Below are 19,620 nucleotides of genomic sequence, written 5' to 3' on the forward strand. Positions count from 1 at the left end.
TCTTGGGAAGGGAAGAATCCAGCAAGCCAAGTCAGTGCCTGGGTGGGGGAAATCACCTGGGAATGGCACCTAGAGAATCACATCCGGTGGGTCACTCCAGAACCCTGGAACTTCCTCCCTCTAAATAATAACAGGTGTACAGAATGGTGGGTAGGACACAGATTCTGAAGGCAGAAGGTCCCAAGTTCAATCCCCAGCACCTTTGGGTGGGGCTGGGATAGGCTCTTGTCTGAAATGCTGCTGCTGCTGCTCTTGATAGACCAACGGTTTGACTCAGTGTAACACAGAATCCTGTGTTTCTATGAATTCCCTTCGTTTCATCTGGACGTTTTGTTCACTGTTCAGCAACAATATTGCCATCACAAAAGTGAAGCAGATGGGTTGGGTTGAAGGTAAGTCACTGGAAAAGACTGAAAGGTTAAACGTGCTGGAGTTACCTGCTGCGTGGTATAAGGGGAGGCAGTCATAGACCACATCGTTCTGTCGCATGCGGAAGCCGTTGAACACCAGGGTTGCCATCCGGAAATACCTGGATTGGGAGACCAAAGAGAGAGATCAGTATTTGCCTGGAAACCAAGCCTTATGAGGAACAGCTGAGGGAGTTGAGAATGTTTAGCCTGGAGGAGAGGAGATAGGGTAGCTACTTTCAATTGCCTCAGGTTTCAGGAGCTTTTTGGGGGTGGGGCCATGAGGTAGGGGCACCACACAGCCTGTCCTGTGCACCCTAAGCTTACTTCTGAGTAAATATGCACAGTATGCTTTCAACCTGCTGTTTTGGATTTGGGTTTATAATAAACTTAGTCCTGTTTTCTTCGAGAAGTTGAGTAACACAAAACAAGATCGACTGGGAGTCTCCTCACCCCGACCACACAGCAGAGGGATGCCTCACAATTTTGCTCACCTGCAGTGGACAATGATTGCAGCTTTGGGCAGCCCAGTTGTGCCTGAAGTATAGATGTAGAACAATCTATCTGCAAGGCAAAAGGAAGTTGAAAGATTCAGGGTCACCTTTGCTATCTAGTGGCATTGGTGTTCCGTGAAAAAGCAGAACTTCAGTGCCAGGCTTCATTCTGTGGCAGGGAACCCTTTTTCCTGTCAGAGGCAGGGGGAGGCCACATTCCCTTGGGGGTGGTCTGCCAGGGGCCGCAGGCCAGCTGTGGGCAGGCCAGCCATAAGGTGGGCAGAGCACCCCTTTACTGTATTTCTGCCACACTCTCTCTCGTCATTTGCTTCTCCTCACCAACCACATGAAATTTGCAGGCTGCACGTTCCCTAGCTCTGTTTTTAAGGAGCCTAATTACCAGCCAAAATTAGACAGGCACTCAATGTTGTGATCTTTAGGTGCCTGCCTACAGAAGATGTTTCTGTTTAAGAAGGCTTTCCCTGAGTTGTGACACAGTCATTTATGAAATAAACTGCTGCAAAGCAGTTTATAAATTTGCAAGACATTGGTCCATACCTTTCGCCAGCCCTGCCTGTAAGTGAGATGGAACCTGGGATCATCTACATGCAAAACAGATGCTTCACCAGGTAAAGGGGCCCCTGACCATCAGGTCCAGTCGTGTCCGACTCTGGGGTTGCGGCGCTCATCTCGCTCTATAGCTGAGGGAGCCGCGTTTGTCCGCAGACAGCTTTTCCAGGTCATGTGGACAGCATGACAAAGCCACTTCTGGCGAACCAGAGCAACGCACGGAAACGCCGTTTATCTTCCCGCCGGAGCGGTACCTATTGATCTACTCACACTTTGACATGCTTTCGAACTGCTAGGTTGGCAGGAGCAGGGACTGAGCAATGGAAGCTCACCCCGTTGCAGGGATTTGAACTGCCAACATTCTGGTCAGCAAGCCCTAGACTCTGTGGTTTAACCCACAGCGCCACCTGGGTCCCTGTGCTTCATCAAGGTGCTTCACCAACCCCCATATAAATAATAAGCTGTTTTGGTGTGGCGACTTAAACTGAACACTGATGTGAACAGCTGTGTGTGTCAATCTGAACTTATTATATGGTTTATCTCTGTAGATCATAGCACAAGTATAAAGGTTGACATGCTAACTTAAATATGACATGAGATTCTCCATCATGAACCTTGCTTGACCTCAGTATAAGCCTGATACTAGCCTCAATTCAAAAAGTCAAATCAAATCAAAAATTTTATTGCATTAGCCGGTTGGCCATAGCACATAGCACATAAAAAATCCTAGCGGTAACCTATTGCTATTATACAGAGCATGTATCAAAAGCACTTACAAAACATCAGATATAAAAACATGCGATATAAAACAGAATTTGGTAAAAACTAGGATGCATCATGTGTGTTTTGTCCATTGGAGAATGTTTAGTGAAATCTGCGTCTAGAGAGAATTAGCCAGTCGAGAGAGCTCTGAGTTTCAGGGCCTGCAAGATATAAATGGCCACTCTGTGGGTAACCCTGGGGTTAAAGGTAAAGGGCCCCCTAACCATCAGGTCCAGTCATGTCCAACTCTGGGGTTGCGGCGCTCATCTCGCTCTATAGGCCGAGGGAGCCGGCGTTTGTCCGCACACAGCTTCCGGGTCATGTGGCCAACAGGACTAAGCTGCTTCTGGCGAAACCAGAGCAGCGCACGGAAATGCCGTTTACCTTCCCGCCGGAGAGGTCCCTATTTATCTACTTGCACTTTGACGTGCTTTCGAACTGCTAGGTTGGCAGGAGCTGGGACCGAGCAACGGGAGCTCACCCCATTGCAGGGATTCGAACCGCCAACCTTCTGATCAGACTCTGTGGTTTAACCCACAGTGCCACCTAGGTCCCTAACCCTGGGGTTAATGTCCACCAATAGAAATTTCATGCGGTCATCTTCCAAGGCGATAAGCGAAGGAATTAGTATGAGGAGCCTTGGTCTTATTGCGTTGTATAGGGGGCAGTGAAAGAAAAAATGGATAAAATCTTCTATCTTTCCCTTGTTGCACGGGCAGAGTCGGAGATCGGGGGGGGGAGTGTTGGAAAATATACCCTGTAAAAATGCTGTGGGAATGGAATGGAAGCGGGCAAGTGTGAAGGCGCTTCTTTGTGAAGGGTTCGTCAGGTCCCTCAAATAGTGAGCCATAGTTCTTGCTGCCTTCACGCGAGGATACCACGTGGATAGGTTGGCCGCATTAGATAGGGCCAGGTCCAGCGCCTCGTCCCTATCTAGAATCCATTTACGGATTTTATCATTGTCCCAAGCGATCAGAGCGGAGAAAGCTGGGAGGGAATAATGTTCACAGGTGGCCTCCATGCCTTTTGGCCAAATGCGGCTGCCAGTAAAGGCTAGAAAGGCGGGGGCTTCTGCAATTCAAAAAGTGTCCTGAAGCCATTCAGGCATATCCTGAGTTCCTCACACCTTGTAAAGGTCAACACATGTAAATCAAGCTGTCAGCAAAGTCTACTCAAACTCCTGGTGATGGAAAGGCAGAGAGCAGACAAAAGATAAGTCAGTTCAGTCACAACTCACTAGCATGGTTTTTAATTCAAACACTTTTTGCAAGACAGGGAGGTGAGATGCAGGCAGGAAATTCTGGGATAAATTTAAAAGCACAATGAATCTAGCTGCTTATGTTATTAGTGTAAGCCAGGCATCCCCAACCTGTGGCCCTCCAGATGTTTTGGCCTACAACTCCCATGATCCCTAGCTAACAGGACCAGTGGTCGGGGAAGATGGGAATTGTAGTCCAAAACATCTGGAGGGCCGAAGTTTGGGGATGCCTGGTGTAAGCCCTGCTAGCAAAATTGCCGTGATCACTTCTGTAGGCTTTTGAGAGTAGGTATAGATTCTTACACTCTTTAGGTGTTTGTGTGTGGTAGGATTTGTTGCCTGCTTAAATTGTAATTTTACAGTCTGAAACAGAATTCATGCATTCCATCATTTTCATTTCATATAATAAACCCAAGCTTTCTTTGTTAATGCGTCTCTCAAGAATCAATAATAATAATAACAACAATATATTATTTATACCACTCTGGGCGGCTCCCAATCAAATATTAAAAACACAATGCAGCATTAAACATTAAAAACTTCCCTAAACAGGGCTGCCTGTTTAGGCAAAAGAGTAGGCAAAAGAGAATGAGAAGGTGGCAGCAATTTCAAAGGAACATGCCATGAAAAATGGTCCCTACCCGCTGCCTGTGCCTACCTAGGAATCCCTTGTCTGGGGGACTTGGTGGCTGGCGAGATGCTTTTTCAATCAAAGGGTCCAGATGTTCTGAGCCGCGCAGCGTGCTTTCCGCTTTCCAGTCACCAGAACAGAAGAGGTGAATGGACTTCCCAAGGGAAGGCTGCACTTCCCGCAAGGCTAGAAAGGGAGAACAGGTGTTAGAAGTAAAAGCACAGAGAACACAAACCCTTCTCTGCCACAGTGGCGCATGGATCTACAGCTGCAGGTCTTCACAATGGTTCATATTCTACACCAGGGATTGGGAAACTGTGGCCCTCCAGTCATTGCTGATGGACATCACGAGTCCAGCAACATCTGGAGGTCTTGGCTCAAAAAATGTGTGCAGTGTGAATATTTTAGGACAAATAAGTGCATCAAAGAGTATATTTTTAAAATATGTGCAATCATATGTTTGAATCCTCATCTGTTCTTTCTAGGCTCTTCTTTAGCAGGTTTCTGACCATATAATAAATGACTGATTGGTTGTATAGCTATGTTTAGAAATGTGTACGTCAGTACAGAATGCGTAGTTCTGTGCAGACTCTTTAAAAAATATATCTAAGATTAATGCAGAAACGGGACAGAATGGGCTTATGAATAGACACATGTGGCTTTGACATGAACCAGAAATAGAGGAGCTGAACTCCATTATCCCTGAACACTGGTCATGCTGGCCTGGGGCTGAGGGGTGTTGGAGTCCAACAAAAGCTGGAGGGGCATAGGTCCCCTAGTCTCTTTTTCAAATATACACCATATACACCTGCTCTTATGCCTACTTTCTGCTCTGCTTCCTACCCCTGGCTTCTCTCCCACCTCCTCTCACCATCAGCCAACTCGCTTCCAAACACGACGGCCTTTGAGTGCGAGATGTTGATGCAGTGAAGGAGCGAATCCTGCCGCACATTAGAGTTGAGGAGGGCAGCCTCCACACCGATCTTGGCCATGCCGAGCCAGAGACCAACATACTGGTTGCGGGATTCCATGAACAGGGCGATGACATCCCCAGAGCGGAAGCCTCTTTCATGCAGGAAGTTGGCCACCTGGTTGGAGTAGTTCTCCAGGTCTTGGAAGGTCCAAGTCTCGCCTGTCCCCTGGAAAATCAGGGCTGCTTTTCCTGGGTGCTTGCGTGCCGTCTGCTGGAAGAGCTTCGGGACTGTGTATTTGTGCTTCACGTACCACCAAACCTTCAACCGAGTCATGAGGACAACGTATCCAGTCCTGGCAAGGAGAAGAAGGCACAAGTAAGGCTTCCTCCGGGAGACAGAATCATAGAGGTGTAGAGTTGGGTGGGACTCATCGCTAACCAATCCTTGACTGGTGGTCATCCAACCTACGCTTTAAAATATACAATGAAAGAGAGTCCATCACCTTCCGAGGGAATCTGCTCCACTATTGAACGGCTCTCACCCTCACAAAGTTCTCCTTCCTTGTATTTGGAATTAATTGGTTTGGGCGGTACTAGCCTCTGGAGCAGCAAAAATGCAGCCTTTCAGATATTTGAAGATGGCTCTCATATCTCCTCTCAGGCTCCTCCAAGCTCCCTCAACCGCTCCTCATAAGGCTAGGTTTTCAAGCCCTTTATCCATAATCTTGTTTGCCGTCCTCGGCACGCCTTCCAGCTTGTCAATATCCTTCTTCAACTGTGGCGCCCAGAGCTGGACATAGGACTCCAGGTGGGGCCTGACCAAGGGCAGAGATGCCATGATTCCAGTTGGCCAGCTCATCCCAAGGGAATGGGGAGGAACCACCCACCCACTTGTTGTCTTCATTGAAACACTCTTGACAGTGTGGCAATCTCATGCCACTGAGTCTCCATCCAGCCTGTAGGCGTGTTCAACTGAACAAGAACCAGGATGCATTTCATGGAAGAGGGTTTCGCAAACATCCCAGATTCAGCCCCCTCCTAAACTCGCCCTTATTGCAAAGCCCCACCTACACATTCAGCCTGCTGCCTCCTCAGCACTCAGTCACAGAATTTCCACACGGGGCTGACTGTAGGCACAGGAGGGATGCCTTATACCAGGTGACACCATCCAGCCAAGCTGCAGGACTGGGGGTGGGGGCTCTCTCATCACCTGCGACAGGGTGATGGCACAGGGGGCTCAGCCTGGGACCTTCCACATGCATAGCAGGTGTTCCACTGCTAAGCTACAGCCCTCCCCAAATGGGAAGCTGCTAGGTTCAAGTCAAAATATTGGCCCACCTACTTCAGTATTGCCTAGGGGTGGCCAACTCCCAAGAGACTGCGATCTACTCACAGAGTTAAAAACTGGCAGTGATCTACCCCCTTTTTGGGGTTCAGGTCAAAGTTATTGGAGCTTTTTTTAGGAAGTAGGAAGGCCCATTTTTGGGGGGTTCGAGTCAAAGTTGTTGAGTTTTTTCAGGGAGGAGGTAAAATGTTGAGCTTTTTTTTTTTAGGGAAGCCACAGTTGTTCAGCTTCTTTGGGGGGAGCCAATTGATCTACCAGTGATCTACCGCAGACGTCCAGTGATCTACTGGTAGATCACGATCTACCTGTTGTGTTGTTGGACGTGCCTGGACACAGTCCGGCAGTGGCTCTTCAGCATTTCACTAAAAAAGTTGGAGTTCTTGATTGAAGCTTACATAGAAAATTGTAGAAAGGCAAGAACTCTGGCCACAAAAGTAAAATTGTCTTGGATTTGAATGCTTCAAAGCAAATCCTGTATATTCCTGCGTATAAGACTACTTTTTAACTCAGGAAAACCTTCTCAAAAGTCGGGGGTCATCTTATACTCTGGGTTGTATTTCTTATACGGCGAATATATCCCAAACTCTATATTTTAACTGGGAAAGTTTGGGGTTGTCTTATACGCCCAGTCATTTTATACGCTGGAATATACGGTAGTCTTAAAGTCAATGTGTACTATTTGCTGAAGAAGAATTTTCGAAACAGGGTCTTGTCCTGGCACATTAACTTAACCTGGCATATAAACTTCAAGAAATAAATATATTCATAAGAGACTATTTGGAAAAATTTAATCATTCGAACTATTAGTCCAACACAATTTTACTTTTCTTCAGCATTTCAGGCAGGGTTCCCTGCCAGGCCCATGTGGAAATGCCACCAGGGAATTGAACCTGGGACATTCCACTTGCAAAGCAGATGCCCTGCCGCGGAGCTAAGGTCCCTTGCCATTAATATATTAGTGCCCCCCCACTGGCAAATTGAACTCTATCTCCCTGCCAGTACTATGAAGCCAGCCTGTTTGCATTTTTTATTTATATTATATTATACTGTATTATATTTCCATACCACCTTTTCCTCCAAGGAGCTCAAGGTGGTGTAATTGGTTCTCAGCTTCCAATTTTCATCTTCTCAACAAACCTGTCAGGTAGGTTAGCCTGAGAGACTGCGGGTGGCCCAAGGATACCTAATGAGTTTTATGGCTGAGTGGGGATTTGAACCCTAGTTTCCCAGCTCAAATCCCAACATTCTAACAATGACCCTACACTGGCTCTAAGCAAGGAACTGTTGAGTGGGACCCCTTAATACAACACCAGCACTAGAAGACTGTGCCTGCAGTTCTGCATCTAGTTCTGGATGCCACATTTTAAGAAGGACATTGATAAACTGGAGGAGTGACCACGGGCGAGGTGTCTGGAAAATAAGCCCTACGAAGAACTGTTGAAAAAGCTGGGAATGTTTAGCCCAGAGAAGAAAATATGGAGACATACCCGGTAATAGCTACCTTATAATACCTGAAGGATGTCCTGAAAATGACAGAGGAGACTCACTCTGTGTTACTGTACTTCAGAGGACAGGAATAGAACCCTGTGGTGGAAATGGCAAGGAAGCAGATTCTGACTAAACTTTACGAGAAACTCATTGACACAAGGGCTGTTTGACTGTGGAAATGGCTCTCTTGGAAAGTGGTGGGCTCTCCTTTCATGGAGGTAATTGAGCAGAGGCTGGATGACCACCTGGTCAAGGAAACCTCAGGAAGGAAGAGGGCTCTTGTGCTCAGATCCTGCTTGCAGGTTTGCCACAAGGTATCTGGTTGGCCACTGTCTGTGAGAACAGGATGCTGTACTTGAAGGGCCACTGGTCTGACCAAGCAGGCCCTTCTGATGTTCTTATGTTCATCTAACAAAAAGGAGAATTTTTCTTATTGAGTTTCAAGAACCTTCCCCCCTCTGTTGTAGGGTTTCTTAGACCAGGGATTGTGAGAGGTGATTGCAACACTACCACACCCTGAAAGGAGCCATGCTGATTCTCCTCTTTGTGTGTGTGTGTGTGTCTGTTCCCTTCAAAAACCAGTTTTGCCTGAATAAAGGCAGGTTCTTGGCATCAGACCAGCCAAAGCCATAGACTAGAAAGCTTGGCTGTTGGTAATTTCTTAGGCACGTCTGAAGTCCAAAGTACAGTCTGGCATGGAACAGTACAGTATACTTCAAAGGAGATTTAGCAATATGATCACAAACGAGCAGCAACGTTTTATTCCAAGCAGGAAGAGAGAAGATTCTGTCATCTCTCTCAACATCGTTCCTCACATTACACCAGGGCTGCCGATTTTGGGGGGCCTGTGGGAACTTTTGGAATTCTGAGAGTGTCGTGGACCACTGGAGGACGAAGAGGAGTGGGGGAGGGAGCACACCGCTCCCGGCAGCGCGATCCCAGTGGGCCATGCTCCCAGGACGCGCACCAGTCCCGCCCCCACCTGCTCTCCACCCCCCCCCCCGAGTGCCAGAGCATGAAGCTCTGCCACGGCCATGGACACTGCCCCCGCCCTTTGGTTACTTTATCTCCCTCTCTCCCAGGTCAATCCCTGGCCCCAGCGCAAACAGAAGAAGGGCACACGCACATGAATGCACACACATGCATACAGCCTTTCCATGGGGTCTGTGTAAAAGTTACATACAGAAGATGAAAACAATAGAGTCTCTTGAATCGTCAGCTTTTTGCTTTGGGTCCCCGCCAAACTACCATCAAATAAGGCTTACATTGGTAGGCTGCACAGAAAAATAATCACAGATCTGGTGCCTGCCCTCTTATCGGGCTGTGTGTTCACCTAACCCTGTATTATCTGTCTCAGGGCTCTGACCACTGGTCATGCTGGGTGGGGCTGATGAGAATTATAGTCCAAGTGCATCTTCATGGCACCACGCTGGATCCCCCTAATCTGTTCTGACTGGCAGTGGCTTTCCAGGGCCCCCATTACTTCCTGCTGGTCCTTCCAAGTGGGTATACCAGGGATAGAAACTGGGCCCTTCTGAAAACTAAGCACTGTGTGCTCTTCCACTGAGCAATGGCCCCTCCCTAAAACCAGCACATGCCCTCTTCAAGATCCTGAGCGACGCAGCTGGTGCCGAAGCTTGCAATTCTCAGGTGCTTCTGAGAAACCCACATAAACTCTGGAACCACAGCTACATTAAAATGATTGCTGTAAAAGGCACGTTGGCAAGAAACATATAAATCAGATGAAGACACACTAACGAGGCTCAGAGGGGGAGGGTCCCCCAGTTTGCAAAACTTACGAAACATCCCGTCTGGCTGTCTTGATGACGATGCGAAGGAAAGTCCATCCTCCGGATCCCAAGTAGAATATTAAGAGGGCTGGGACCACCTGGATCCATGGCAGCTCCAGGAACAGCCGGAAGACCACGAAGAGAAGAAGCAGAGCCACCGAACGTAACATGCTGGCCTGGGGAGAGGAGAGAGGGAAGTTCCCTTTGGTGAGATGCAGAGCCCCTGCAGGCACCCTTCTTATTGCACATTCAGGACTATTTGCGCTCCTGATAGTAAGAGGGCTGTACCATCATGTTTTCAATGCAGCAAGTGCTTTGGGGTAGACTTACAGCTGCCCTTTCAATCAGTGTGTGCCCCATAACCCTGCTGAAACCCTGCAACTTTTCATGCCGCAAATGTTTCAGAGTTGTCCCGTTTTCATAACAAAAGGGACAGCGATAATGCAATCATGTTCGAGAACAACTAATAAAGTGGAAAGATGTTTGGACAGTCCAGTATAAATCTTTAACTAGTGCACTATTATTGCACCAATGACATGTTGCAGACTATCCCCCCAAAACAACAACAACCCAACACCTAACTTGGATGATCCCCTGCTTTCCAAATAGCTGGCCCCAAATGGCCACTCAGGTTGGCCACATCTGTCCACCTTTGCTAAACTGTGAACAAAGACTTTAAATAATAACATTTTTTTTAAAAAAAAGCCAAGGCCCAACTCACCAAGGGAAATCTGGGCTTGCAATCCTAGCTAATTCTTCTCCTGCACAAGGCAGCCTTTTGCTTCAGCGACGTCTCTCCGTCTCTTTGCTTCACCTTCTCCCAACAGAGAGAATGCTATTTGGACCATAACCTAATGAGCAACAGGATAAATACGAACAGAAGTCCAAGGTTATTGATTATTTTTCCAGCCTGCTGTGCTCTGGTGGACCTGGGAACGCGGAAGGGAATGTTATAAAAGTCAATTTCTGGTCTGTGACCATAATAAACAAATCCATTCATTCGTTATAAAAGTCAGGTTTCCTGCAAGTCTTTCCCGGTTGCTCCCCTCAAACTTCTGCAAAGTAAACCCTCCTCCACCCAAATGAGATCAATGCTGCCATTGACTCTGGCCACAGTTAGGGTGAGACTCTGGTATTGTGAAAGGTACATGTTCAGGTTAATTAACATGGTTTAACTTGCCTGCTTGGCATTCTCCGTTCATCAGTACCACAATATTTCTTTGAAATATCCACCTACAGCAGCCGTCATCAGTTGGACACCCTCTGATGGTTTGGACTACCATTTCAGCCATTTCTGATAATTGGTCATGGTGGCTGGGGCTAATGGGAGTGGTAGTCCAAAACAACTCTGGAGGGCTCCAAGCTGGGCTACAGGAGTTTTGGTATGATTGTTCAGGAGACGATTCTACCATACAAGTTTGAAAACCATCTCAGTCCTAACTCCCTGCTTCCTCTCTTACAAAACTAGAACATGGGGACCATCCATTGACATTGCATGGCTGGAGGTGCAGGACAAGCCGAAAGAAACACTTCTTCATGGGTGTGGAACTTCAGGCCTGGGGGCCAAATGTGGCCCTTGAAACCTCTCCACCTGGCCCTTGGGACATTTCTAATGCCAGAACCTCTCCCCAGGCCACCTCCTTGACTGGATCTGCTTCGCACCCTTCCTCGGTGTTTCTGTCTCGCTGAAATGTTCAATTGAATTCTGATAATCCCTGGATAGGAGATAAAGAGGGGTGTGTGCAGAAACTAGCCTACTTCACAAAGGTAACAATTACATCTAACGCTCTCCCAACTTTTGCTTCTGGCTCTAATCCGGCATGTGGACATCTGCCCACAAGGCCAGTGTTTCCCTAACCTGGAGAACTTCAGTAACATACCGACAAATTCAGGGTGGGCAATTATAGTTGATTGGGAGGTTTAGTGCAACTGCAACAAACCCACTTCCCCAAAAGATTAGACTTCTTTTAGGAAAGGTAAGTGACAGGAAAATGCAGTCCAAAGTGCAGGATAACAATAATAATTGATTTTTCCTGGTAGCAGCCAGGATGGAGAAGTGATCGTTAGTTAACTCTGCAAAACTTGTTCGGAAGCTTGCCTTTGTAGATGAACTAACACAACACTGCAAAGTAGTCAGAGGTAACATTACCAGAACTAACTACCGTAGTCGCCCTGCATTTCTTCCATTAATTCACCACCAGAAGAACCTTCTGCTCACTTTTCTTATTGGAGAGGTTATATATCCTGTTATCCTGAATTTTACCTTGATATTCTGGATTTTCTTTATTTATATATCATGTCAATGACTCTTGCCAAGTGTTTAAAGAAGGTTGTACTTAACTTTGCAAGTCTGCAAAGTTTGGCATTTATCTACACTGTATATTTTTCCCAAAGTGTGTAATTGGAATGAAATGTCATTAAACAGCCAGTGCCATCTACACTCCCCTGCCTATTGAGATCTAGCAGGCGCCTTCACTGTGCTCTTTTCGGCACCTCCTAAAAATGTATTTGTTTAGACAAACCTACCCAGGTGCTTGGAAGGTTGAGGATCATTGGGTAGTATTTCAACTTTTGTATGTTTTAAAGTATAGTTGTGATTTTTTTCCCTTGATGTTATTATCTTCTTAAAAACCACTTTGAAAGGGTTTTTTTGTTTTTGATTTTAACAGCCAAGCGGAGTATAAATCTTATTAAATAAATAAATAATAAGTACAAACATTTCCAAACCAATGACTTCAAGTTACAAGAAAGGAGAATCCGACTTTAAGCACTGTTCAACAGTGGAATGGGCTCCCTCAGAAGGTGGTGGACTTTCCTTAAGTTTTTGAGCAGAGGTTGGATGGCCATTTGTCATGGATGTTTTAGTTTAGTTTACAGATTAATAAATAGATAAATAAAATTCCTGCATTGGGGGGTTGGGGTTGGGGTAGATGACCCGCAGGGTCCCTTCCAACTCCAAGATTCTAAAATTCTATGATCTGAACAAATGTTGAATGAACAGATCTTCTGGAAGTACCACAGTTATATTCGATGTGTTCTGGACTCCCACAGCCCCTGACATGCTAGCTGGGGCCGGTGGGAGTGGTGGCTGCAACAACATCTGGAAGGATAGGGAAGTCTGCCCTAGGGTCAGGGGCCTGATCCAATGGCCCTGGCCAAAAAGTAAGCCCGGAGGAAGGGCTTACAGAAAACAAAGGAGGTGGGTTCTCTTATAACAAGGTGGTATTAACTAAGTGAAAGTATGTGTAACTGAAATAATCACATATTCTTCCCCTTTCCGTATCCAACCACATTTGCCTCTGGTATGACAAGCATGCCCCTATTTCCAGCTGTGATAGTGTCCGAGGCCCCTTTGCATGTGTGCATCTAGAAAGGCATGCCTGAGGCGCCACAGGGATCCGGCACAACTCTTAGATGTTTGTAAAGCACCTCAGCTTCTGAAGGACTTGATTCTTCTCTGCAGCACAGGCTCCAACCCTGAACTCTAGACAAACCCTCCCTGGCCTCCAACCCATTCGTGCACATCACGTTCCCTTTTGATGTGTACAGGGAGAAACAGGACGTTAGACAGGCAACAGGAAACACATCAGCTAAGCCGGTGGGGTTTGCAAGCCCTGAGATGACACTGCAGTTTGCAGGCTGCCCTCAAGCCAAGGGTTATTCAGCTAAAAAGCTGAGCAATGAGGAGGATGGGGATAGAAGAATCTGCCCCACTTGCTCTTTGTTTGTTGCTCTTGGATGGCAAGTCAACAAAATGGATCCTGGTTTTTGCTGAAGCCTGAGAAGAAGGTTAAATACAACTCCCTGGATGGGTTCTTCATGCCTGCCTGCAGCAGGGACCCCCCCCCCCAAAATCCAGTCCATTGGACTGGACTCAATGGAATCCTGCAGAGTTAGTTCATTGTGTCTTGATGATTCAAAACACAGTGGGCTAGTCAATTAGCCCCTATTTTGCTCAGAAAAAGAATAATTTTAAAAACCGTGTCCAAAAATTCTCTGTGTGTTTTTAAAGACAACTACAGAATTTGTACATCAGCAGTGCTATTGCAATTGTTCAGAATTACACAATTTGGAGAGACATCTAGTTTGATTTCCTTCAGAAGCCAATCACACTTTGGGCCAAATTATTAAGCTAGATGCTTCTCTTGCAATTTGCAGTTGTGTGAGTGACTTATTCAAAGTAAAGAGCAGGAAGGGGTGTGCTCTTCGGAATCCCTCACTAAAAGGGGGGAGGGTTTTTCCCATACTTTTGAGCAGGGGTTCCCATGCAGGTATACTTGGAAACCTCTGCTAAAAACGATAGGGAAAACCTCTGTTTAAGCAGTCCAAAACACCTTCCTGAAATAAAAAGAGGCTTGCATGGATCCTATCCAACCAAGTAGGATTTAACCTGTGCTCATCATCCTAAATTTGCCAGCCTAAATTTACATCTATACACTATAAATCAACGGACAAACTACTTTCCGAAATATACAGTAGATGAATCACTTACATCCCCAGGTCACTGTAAGCGGCACTTGAGCTGCCTCCTGCCTTCCTCTCCTCCAGCCTCCCCTCTCTGTTTCTCCACCTCTTCATGGTTCCACCCTTATCTACCCTTCCTTCTCTCCCAGAGGGCAGAGTCATCCCCACCTACGCCTAGCAGCTATCTGGGCTTCGATCAAACCTCCCCAAACAGGTGCAGCGACTTCTCCCTCGCTGCCATGTGAACGGCACTCCGGTTGCCTCTGGCCTCACAGGGTGCATCTAGCTCAATATTGTTTACACTGACCAGCAGAGGCTCTCCAGGGTTTCAGACTGTCAAAATTCCTAGCCCTACCTGGACATGCCAGGTTTGCCTGGCAGGCAGGTGCTCTTACACTGAAGCTATGGCTCTTCCCCAACAGGAAGGGTTCAATCTGCTATTCAACTACCCTTTGAGCCATTTGATAAAGGGAAATAAGTTTATTAAGCTGTTCAAATATATAAAAGGATGTCGTATAGAGGAGGGAGAAAGGTTGTTTCCTGCTGCTCCAGAGAAGCGGACACGGAGCAATGGATTCAAGCTACAAGAAAGAAGATTCCACCTCAACATTAGGAAGAACTTCCTGACAGTTAGAGCTGTTCGGCAGTGGGATTTGCTACCAAGGAGTGTGGTGGAGTCTCCTTCTTTGGAGGTCTTGAAGCAGAGGCTTGACGGCCATATGTCAAGAATGCTTTGATGGTGTTTCCTGCTCGGCAGGGGGTTGGACTGGATGGCCCTTGTGGTCTCTTCCAACTCTAGGATTCTATTCTATTCTAAAGTGGGGACCCAGGAACTGGAAAGCAGAGCTCCTATTACTCAACATTTGAGTTCACCATGGCTTATTATTGTGATGTAACACTGCCGCTTCCTACTCACTGTTACAAACCTGACAGTCTTGATTCCTTGACTGGACCTGTCACCAAGCAACCAATGAGCAAGCATGGGCTTGGAAAAAAGAATGTTCATGCCCCCAAATGATATTTTCCTTTAAAGCATGAGAGTATCAGGTTTCATTTGGGAGACAGACAGATTTCTGGGAATTGTCGATCAGGAGTCATGCTGGGTGAAAGGCATGTGGTGTGAGATGCAAACGTGCTTTGAGCATCTGAGGCAGGTTTAGTGGTTTTGCTACCTGTTATCCTTGCTTCTACTGTATTCCACTTGTACATTTGTAAATGAGAGATACACTATCACAAGGTAACTTCCCAGTGTTCTAGTGGAGAGGTGGGAAACTGTGGCCCTCTAGATGTTGCTGGACCACAAAATCACCATCCCTGTTCTAGCACTGCCCTGTTGCCACACTGGCATGTTATGCTCACTCCACATTTCCAAGCAGTGAGAGGTTCCAAGGGCACAGCACTTTTCAGGCTTGGCTCCCCTCAGGAGGTTGCTGCTGGAGGCTTAGTGCCATTTTGTAACATTAACGTTTATTCACAAATATGTAGGCTGAACACTCCAACAAAATGGGAAAGGGTCATCGTTCAGTGGCAGAGTGCATGCATGCTTTGCACACACATGGCCGCAGGTTCAATCCCTGGCATCTCCAGGTAAGGCTAGGAGAGAACCCTGTCCAAAACCTTGGAGAGCTACTGCCAGTCAGAGTAGGCGATACAGAGCTGGATGGACCAATGGCCTGGCTCTACATAAGGCAGCTTCCTGTGTTTGTAATATCTTTACGCAACAGTCACTCACAAACACAGCCTTCCTTTGGTCTTTTAGCTGTGCTTTCTTTCCCCCTCAAATATGTTCTTTTGACACATGCATATCATTTAAATAACCAATACTGGCCTTTCCCCCAACCTTTCCACTGTCAAAACCTTTGCAACCTTGCAAAGCAGAGGCCCATGATTAGAATCCTGATTCCAGAGAAGCAAAGCCCTGCACCATCTACGACAGGGGTCAGCAAACTTTTTCAGCAGGGGGGCGTTCCACTGTACCTCAGACCTTGTGGGGGGCCGGACTATATTTTGAAAAAAAAATATGAACGAATTCCTGTGCCCCACAAATAACCCAGATATGCATTTTAAATAAAAGGACACATTCTACTTATGTAAATAACCAGGCAGGCCCCACAAATAACCCAGAGATGAATTTTAAATAAAAGGACACATCTACTCATGTAAAAACATGCTGATTCCTGGATCGTCCATGGGCCAGATTTAGAAGGCGATTGGGCCGCATCAGGCCCCTGGGCCTTAGTTTGGGAACCCCTGATCTACGACAATGGTGAGCCCATTATAGTCCTGGTTGCCAGGGTGAAATATGGGCAGTGAAAGCTGCTTTGTGCTAAGTCAGACCAGGAGGGTTCAGCGCCCTAACCAGCCAAATTGGTGCCATTGGACGCTCAGCTTCCGAAAAACGTTCGAAAACCGGAACACTTACTTTCGGGTTTTCGGTGTTTGGGAACCAAGGTGCTTGAGTACCGAGGCATTTGAGAACCAAGGTATCACTGTACATGGCTTTGAAAACAACAACAACAACACAGACACACTTATCTCCACCAGCCCACCACCAACCAGTGATTTCCTTATGGCTGCCCTATATATATATACACACACACCCTATATATATATACACACACACACTGGAGTGAAAAGGACACCTTATGCTTGGAAAGGTGTGGTGATGCTTAAAAGGCACTTAATGCTCAAAAAGCTTTTACCTGGAGGCCAGATGGGTGGAAGATCTGGGCCTCAGAGATCAGAACAGGGGCAGGAATGTGGAGGGGCTTCCTCAAAATCTTCACCCACCCCCAGACCTAGGTCTGAATGAGGCAATGTCTTGATCTCTTTAAGGTAATTTCTGTGCCACAGGAGAAGCACACACCACACAGTAAAAATGTTGGGATTTCAATGTCTGGCAGGTTTTGTGGTCATGCTGCAGAGTGTGAATTCTATAGTATCCTGGAGAAACTCTCTGCAGGTTAGCAAAGCAAAAACTGCAATTTCTCCCCCATCCTTTTCAATAAGAAATATCACACACCTTGGTTGCTTGAGAAAACAGGTGCTTGCAGCAGGAAACTCTGGGATGGGGGAGGCTTCCCACATCAAATTATCTTTTTTAAAAGAAGAAGACGACAAAGCCTTAGTATTATCTATTCATCTTATGTTTAGAGCCAGCCTTACTTCTCCCACCACCCAAAGAAACATTAAAACACCAACTCCTAAGAATGGACTTAAAAATATCCACCACACTCATTCCTGAAAAATGATCCTTAAATTCCAAGAAGTCCTTTTCAGTGATATAAAACCAACATACAATTAAACACCCCAAATGGTAGCTCCCCCAGCCCTCTACTCCATTTTACTCCACTCTCATTATCTGCAAAGGAATAATAGAGTACCAGCTTCACACAGGAGGAGCTAAGCTTAAAGTCCTCCCAGCTTCACAGCAACCCACTGATGCTATTACGAAAAAATAATGGGAAAGGAAGAAAGGGAGTAACGATAATAGGCAACCCTGCTATTATAAGCCTCGTTAGGCATAAACGAGACACTAGATTTGGCTGTGAAGAATGCACTCCTAACAAGGTCTACTCAGAAGCAAGAGCCGTTGAATCTAATGGGGCTTGCTCACAGGTAAGTGGAGGTAGGACTGCAGACTGAATTTGGGCGTCCGCAGCATTAAACCAAACTAAAGCATAGCTGGGCCCTGACAGCTACAAAACGAAGGATATTATATATTATTACGCACACACGAAGGAGAAAATAAGGTCAATGGCCCCGCTTCCTTCCAATCACACCCACCCCCCAAACAGAAAGTGGGGGGGGAGATGCAGGGTTTTTTATACGCATCTTTGCACAATAGCCCCCCTTCCTTAACACACAGAAGTTGCGGGGATGTGGATCCACCCGGCTTTAGAATGAACAGCAGCATCCTGGGACATACCCCCTGACAAAAGGGTCCCCTCTCTTTCCAGCCCCCACCCCCACCCACCCCCGATGTAGCGCCCTGTGATGCTGCAGAGCCACACACACAGCGACCCACCTCTTTCTCCTTTCCTACGGAGCTCTGTGGCTACTGAGTGTCACAACACCGCATCCTCGCGGGGCAGAGGAGCGGATCCGGCAGTAACAGCTGGTTCAGCAGCTGTCAAAAGGGCAGGATCTTGTCTTCTCCTGCCTCCTCCTCCTCCTCCTCTTCCAAAGGCTCTCCTGATCAGCCCAGCGGCTGCGGCTCCTCCTGGCTTTGGCCCTTCCTTCCTTCCTCCTCCCTTTCCCACCTGCACTGCCCTCCCTCCCGCATGAGAATTGCAAGCGGGAGGAGAAAAGGAAGAAATCAAACGGCAGCTACAGCAGCCTCTCACTGATGCTGCAGGAGCTCTGGCAAAGCCAGAGGGGGGGGGTCCTGCAGGGGGCGCGAGAGAGCAGCGCTCTGCCGCAATGCACCGCGGGATTTGTAGTCTTTCCTCCCTTTTGCGCTCCGCAGCCTTACACGTGGGTGGGGAAGGGTGTGTGTGTGCTTGGACTTTCCTTCTCTCTTTACTCTTGCTCTTGTGCTGCTTTTTCCTTCCTTTTTCCCAGCTGGCCCCCCAGCCCCTGCAGTTTCACATTTTCTGGAGGCTCATTTAACGTTGATACAGTATTTATTCATTTATTTACTTACTTAGTTAGTTAGTAAAAGCTTCAGACAGCAAAGCAAGAGCTGGGAGTTTGCAAAATAAGTTTCAGAGGGGAAGCGAAGAGGCTCGTGGTGTCCCCGCGTGTGCCTTGCAAAGTCGGTGGCCTTAAGAAGCCTGCAAAGGAACAACTGGCGACAGAAAAAAGTGCGCCTCTGTAATCTGATCAAGGGCTCAGCTGAGCCGCAACTGGTGGAGGGCAAAAAGAGGACGGGGAGGATCATCCCTCGCTATCTGGCAGGCTCTGTGGCGCAATGGATAGCGCATTGGACTTCTAGACTAATGACTGGGTGAAGTCATTCAAAGGTTGTGGGTTCGAGTCCCACCAGAGTCGCGTTTTTGTTGGGCTTACTTCATTCAACTCAAACTTATTTAAAAGAAGCATAAATTAAAAAAAAAATAACACGACCAACTCCTCCGGGGGGGCAAAGCTGACTACATAAAAGTTTTGTTAAAATAATTTTTTTATCCATTTGTTTGTAAATTTATTCATTTTATTTTGTTATACAGTCGTACCTTCTTTTTCTTTTTTTTTACAACATGCCAATATTTCGCATCAGTCGTAGCTGTAGACTCAAGTTGAAACCTATAAGCATAGCTGCCAAGTTATCCCTTTTTTAAAGGGATTTTCCATTATGCTGAATAGGCTTCCTCGCGAGAAAAGGGAAAACTTGGCAGCTATGCCTATAAGCTTACCTCCGGGTAGATGCTTGCAAGGCGACTTCCAGAGTGTCACAATTTTGTGGATGGGCATACAGCCCCTAAAGTAGATTTGGTGCTCTTGAGTAGCAAACTCACTGCCCCCAACAAACAGCACCATGGATTTTAGTTTTTTTTTGT

General features: G+C 46.8%; 1 protein-coding gene and 1 non-coding gene across 2 annotated transcripts in view; one reads left to right on the forward strand and one right to left on the reverse strand.

Annotated features, from left to right (window-relative positions):
- SLC27A4 (solute carrier family 27 member 4) overlaps positions 1–18,485 on the reverse strand; it is a 31,228-nt gene extending 12,743 nt beyond the window's left edge. The window contains exons 1-7 of the mRNA XM_035133358.3: positions 18,150–18,485; positions 10,380–10,509; positions 9,668–9,834; positions 4,994–5,388; positions 4,150–4,308; positions 902–971; positions 438–529 (exon numbers count right to left, since the gene is read on the reverse strand). Coding sequence (XP_034989249.2) covers positions 438–529; positions 902–971; positions 4,150–4,308; positions 4,994–5,388; positions 9,668–9,828 — 877 coding nt within the window. The 5' untranslated portion in view covers positions 9,829–9,834; positions 10,380–10,509; positions 18,150–18,485. The remainder of the gene's footprint in view (positions 1–437; positions 530–901; positions 972–4,149; positions 4,309–4,993; positions 5,389–9,667; positions 9,835–10,379; positions 10,510–18,149) is intronic.
- Positions 18,486–19,020: 535 nt separating this feature from the next.
- TRNAR-UCU (transfer RNA arginine (anticodon UCU)) lies at positions 19,021–19,114 on the forward strand. Its single transcript has 2 exons — positions 19,021–19,057; positions 19,079–19,114. It is a non-coding gene; the product is annotated as a tRNA-Arg (tRNA).
- The last annotated feature ends 506 nt before the right edge of the window (positions 19,115–19,620 follow it).

This window comes from Zootoca vivipara, chromosome Z2, assembly GCF_965207765.1.
Source record: "Zootoca vivipara chromosome Z2, rZooViv2.hap1.1, whole genome shotgun sequence".
NCBI lineage: Eukaryota > Metazoa > Chordata > Lepidosauria > Squamata > Lacertidae > Zootoca > Zootoca vivipara.